Below are 5,014 nucleotides of genomic sequence, written 5' to 3' on the forward strand. Positions count from 1 at the left end.
TTATATCATGACATTTAAACCTCTTTTCTTTTTGTTTTGTTCCCGAGTGATGAATAAGAAGGAGAAGTACATGACGACAATCATACCGAAAAAAGTTCAATAATAAAGAAAACCAATAACCTTTAAATTCTTCTACCGTTCCAACCTTTCAGGACAGACACTAATTATCTTAAAAACAGTGTAAAAACATGTATATAACCCTAAAATAAAATCAACCATCTCTTTGATTATTGTAATTCATACATCTAATTAGCATGGAAACACACATGACACACCCTAATCAAAAGATAATCAATCTAAAAAGACTTTAATCTTCCCAAAAGATTAATTAAAAAAGAATAAAAAAATTAGTTCGTATTTGTTTTTAAAGAGGTGTTGTAATATGTAAAACCCTAAACCCTGCTCTTTCTAGAGTGTTCCTTCAACATTTATAAAATCTGAGCACATCTCACAACCTTCTCTTGTTCATTCTCTCAAACACTACTTCATTCTAGTATCTTCTTCTCCAATCTCTCTCTCTCCTCCGCCGTTGATTTCATCATGTTTCGCGCAGCCGCCGCTCTCGCCTCTCGTGCTCGCGCTAACAGCACTACCCGTGCTGTAAGTCCTCTTGACTTCTGCATTCCACATTCTCTGATTTGATTGATTTTAATGTGATTTCAGATTGAAATTTTTCTGGGTTTTGATTGTTAATTTGTTATGTTTGTGGGTTTTACAGATTGGTGGTAGGTTGAATTGGAGCAGAAATTATGCAGCTAAAGAAGTAAGATTTGGTGAGGATGCTCGTAAATCTATGCTTAGAGGTATTGAAGAGCTTGCTGATGCTGTTAGAGTTACCATGGGACCTAGGGTAAGCTTTTTTGAATTGGGTTTTGCATAAAGTTTGTTTTTTTATGTCATTGATATTGGTTTAGATCTGCTAATTAGCTGTAATTGGGTATTTTTTTGTTTAGAGATTTGATTGTTAGTTGGGATGTTTTGATTGTGATTGGGAGGTTTTGATTGTTGGGGTTTATTGTGGTGACGAACCAATTGAATGTTGATGGTTAATTTGGTGGGTTTTCAGGGGCGTAATGTTATAATTGAGCAAAGTTTTGGTGCTCCTAAAGTGACAAAAGATGGTGTAACGGTTGCGAAAAGTATCGAATTCAAGGACAGATACAAGAACTTGGGTGCTAGTCTTGTTAAACAAGTTGCCAACTCTACCAATGATGTTGCTGGGGATGGTAAATTTTTAAACTTTCGAATTACAGATTTATATATATGAGTTAATCTGTTTTTGTTGCTAGCAAGTTTTGATGTTTTGGTTTCTTTGTATTTGGTGTGATTGAAGTATGCTGTTTGCATTGTTTCATTTCGTGTCGTTTTGTCAGGTCTGAAGTTGTAATCCTGTTGTTTGTTGTGTAAAGTTTCTAGAATGTAGTGGCATTGTGAAATTGCATTCTGATAATTTGCTGCTTTGAGGGCAAAGGGGTTAATTCTCTTCAGTGATCAAGTTTTTGCTTTGATCCTACTCTTTATTAGTGGTTAATCTGAATGATGATGCGGATTCGTTTTAGCTCTTGGTTATCAATTTTCTGGAAGTTGGGTTTTGAAAAATGTGTTGGAGTAATCGGAAAATATAATATACATATTGATTTGATCTTTTTATTCCTGCCCTTTTGCGGCATTGTAGGAACAACCTGTGCTACAGTTCTTACCCGAGCAATATTGATTGAGGGAGTAAGGTCAGTTGGAGTAGGAATGAATGCGATGGACCTTAGAAGAGGTATGACTTTGGCAGTCGATGCTGTTGTAACTTACCTGAAAAGTAGAGCAAGGATGATCAGCACCTCGGAAGAGATTGCACAGGTTTGTAATATTTAGTACTTGTGACCAGATATGCTAACTATGGGGTGTTTAATCTTACTTTTCATCACCTTAAATTTTTATAGGTCGGTACTATTTCAGCTAATGGGGACAGAGAAATTGGTGAGATGATCGCAAAGGCGATGGAGAAGGTTGGCAAGGAAGGAGTTATCACAATCCAAGTAAGTTGCTTTCTTTATGGTGTCTGCCTCGTGTATACCTGTGCTATACTAGTGAAGTAGTAAGTATTTGCATTACAATCTCCGAAGTGCCACTTTATATGATTTTCTAAGCTGGGAAACTTATGATAATGTTTCAATTCTAGGATGGCAAGACATTGTTTAATGAACTTGAAGTTGTTGAGGGCATGAAGCTTGACAGGGGTTACATTTCTCCCTACTTTATTACCAACCAAAAAACCCAAAAATGTGTAAGCATTCTTCTCATTTAAGCTCTTCATTTGTGTAATTCATTGGTCTCCTTTTGAGGTCTTGCATTACAAGCCGTCTTATTTGTTGTGTTATTGTATGCCTAATGCCTCCAGGAATTGGATGATCCACTTATTTTGATCCATGAGAAGAAAATTGGCAGTGTCAATGCTGTTGTGAAAGCTCTAGAAATGGCGTTGAAGGTATAAAATTCATCATCCATACATTTCTTTTATCTGTATTCTGTATGCACTTTTCATGGTTGTTTTAACTGACCTGTCTTCTTAAAACAGAGACAAAAGCCGTTGTTGATTGTCGCCGAAGATATTGACAGCGAGGCCTTGGCAACTCTTATATTGAACAAGATCCGAGCTGGACTTAAGGTTTTCTTCTAAAATCTCATAGATAGCTATGATTTGTATTCCTTGTTTCATAATGGTATTTATTTGTGATTGTTGATATTATAATGTAATATTTTTCCCGTCTTTGTAGATCTGTGCTGTTAAAGCCCCTGGTTTTGGAGAGAATAGGAAAGCCAATTTGCAGGATCTTGCAACCCTTACCGGTGGAACGGTAAGAGGCTCATTCTATTGGCTGAAGTTTGAAGTCTCATTGTTCATGGAGTGTCTGGGTTAATAATGTGGCCTTTGTTGTGTAGGTTATAACTGAAGACCTTGGTATGAATATGGAAAAACTTGATATTGATATGCTTGGTTCATGCAAAAAGGTAAACTTCTAGTATAATTATATGCTTGGCTGATGAGTTCATCTCATGTTTTGCATTGTCATGATATATAATATTTAATTGGTGTTTTTTCTAGATCACTGTCTCAAAGGATGACACTGTGATTCTTGATGGTGCGGGTGATAAAAAGGACATTGAGGAAAGATGTGAACTGGTATGTGTAGATTCTTCTGTACATGTTCTTTCATTTTATTTGATTTTATGTATTGTTATTTTTTTGGTAATAAAATTAGCCATTGGTTTTATTTAAGTAAAAAATTTACTGTTCTTGCTATTTGTGGATACAGATCAGGTCTGGTATTGAACTAAGCACATCCGATTATGACAAGGAGAAGTTAGAGGAGAGGCTTGCTAAGCTATCTGGTGGAGTTGCTGTTTTGAAGGTTTGTCTTGATTCGGGTTCTTACAATTAGTTGTTTGTTAAATTAGAAAACTTGGCTCTGCCTGTTCTGTTTGGTCTCTTAAATATGATGTTCTTGTCATGGCTATTTCTAGATTGGAGGAGCTAGTGAAGCTGAGGTTGGTGAAAAGAAGGATAGAGTTACAGATGCTCTAAATGCCACTAAAGCTGCTGTTGCAGAAGGTATTGTACCCGGTGGTGGTGTAGCACTTCTTTATGCTTCAAAGGAATTGGACAAGCTACAGACCGCTAACTACGATCAAAAGATTGGAGTACAGATCATCCAAGCTGCACTTAAGGTAACTCTATTCTCTGTATCTTTTATTCAGAAAAATCTATACTAAATTACTAATATAAATGCTTTAGATGCCTGAGTGGCTGAGTCACTTGTGAAGCTTTGAGATATTTGCATATCACAAGTGCTTATTGATATTTGAAGCTCTTGATTTTGTATCTGGAAAAACATCTAGTTATTCTCCTAGATAAACATTTGAAGTACCAGATTTTGTTATTGTATTAATAGCGACTTTGACTTTATACGTATAATATATTATATTCTCTGACAGATTAGATTCTATAAACATTATCAATATTGATTAGATTATGTCGATTCTACTGCATATGTTTTTCGATTTTATTGATTTCCTTTAAGTGTTCATCTCCGAGATCAACATGATGCTTCTCTTACATGTGTTATCTTACATATGTTTAATTTAAATCAGTATCATCCTATATAATTCCATTTATCATTGCAGACCCCTGTTTACACCATCGCTTCAAACGCTGGTGTGGAGGGAGCTCTTATCGTTGGCAAGCTATTAGAGCAGGACAACGAGGATCTTGGTTATGACGCTGCTAAAGGTATCAAGCAACATACATGCTCCTGAAATTTAAAGTTGATGAATGGGAAACAACTGTATATACTAACTTGTAAGATTGAACAGGCCAATATGTAGATATGGTCAAATCTGGAATTATTGATCCATTGAAGGTTATTAGGACTGCTTTGTCTGATGCTGCTAGGTAATATTTTGTTTGTTGGTGTTTTCATATTCTTCAGTGAATTACAAGTGTAACTTACGTAATATCTATAAATGCAAATACTTATGAGGTTATTCAATTATTTGCTTTTATGCAGTGTGTCATCCTTGATGACAACAACAGAGGCTGTCATTGTCGAGGCACCCAAAGATGAGAAGGATGCAGCTCCTGCAATGGGCGGTATGGGTGGTATGGGCGGCATGGATTACTGAGGGGCTGATTGAAATACTCAAAAGAAACATTTTTCTTGCTGGATTTTGTTGTTGCTCTTACTAGGTTAGGAAGGAAATTTGTAAAACATAGTGCGAGAAAATAGTTTTGTAGGGTGGCCTGCAAATGCAAGAGAATAGCCATATTTTGATTGGATTTGAAAATGAACTCCAATAATTATTTCATTGGATAACCATATATGGGGCAGGGAGCTGCTAAGTGCAGATTCCTGCTAAAATTGATTCAGACGCTATGCTGTTGCTCACTGTTTGGAAATACAAACTGGAAATCAATTGATTCTAAAATAAACTGGAAATACAAACTGTTTTTGTACTGACTATA

At 35.9% G+C, this 5,014-nt stretch overlaps 1 protein-coding gene across 1 annotated transcript; it reads left to right on the plus strand.

Moving 5' to 3' along the window:
• Nucleotides 1-389: 389 nt before the first annotated feature.
• Nucleotides 390-5,014, plus strand: LOC110727366 (chaperonin CPN60, mitochondrial). The gene is made up of 16 exons (XM_021906932.1): nt 390-600; nt 719-850; nt 1,067-1,226; nt 1,676-1,851; nt 1,935-2,030; nt 2,174-2,278; nt 2,393-2,479; nt 2,570-2,659; nt 2,769-2,849; nt 2,935-3,003; nt 3,098-3,175; nt 3,309-3,404; nt 3,517-3,720; nt 4,177-4,282; nt 4,366-4,444; nt 4,560-5,014. Exons 1-16 carry the CDS (start codon nt 541-543, stop codon nt 4,672-4,674), a joined length of 1,734 nt encoding a protein of 577 aa, XP_021762624.1. The 5' UTR covers nt 390-540; the 3' UTR covers nt 4,675-5,014.

This window comes from Chenopodium quinoa, unplaced genomic scaffold (genome assembly GCF_001683475.1).
Source record: "Chenopodium quinoa cultivar QQ74 unplaced genomic scaffold, ASM168347v1, whole genome shotgun sequence".
Taxonomy (NCBI): Eukaryota; Viridiplantae; Streptophyta; class Magnoliopsida; order Caryophyllales; family Amaranthaceae; genus Chenopodium; species Chenopodium quinoa.

Bases quoted from the DNA above. Each gene is read 5' to 3' on its own strand.
- LOC110727366 (XM_021906932.1), top strand. From the start codon at position 541: ATGTTTCGCGCAGCCGCCGCTCTCGCCTCTCGTGCTCGCGCTAACAGC. The intron at 2,279-2,392 runs GTAAGCATTCTT...TAATGCCTCCAG, and splicing joins ACCAAAAAACCCAAAAATGT to GAATTGGATGATCCACTTAT. The intron at 2,480-2,569 runs GTATAAAATTCA...TTCTTAAAACAG, and splicing joins CTCTAGAAATGGCGTTGAAG to AGACAAAAGCCGTTGTTGAT.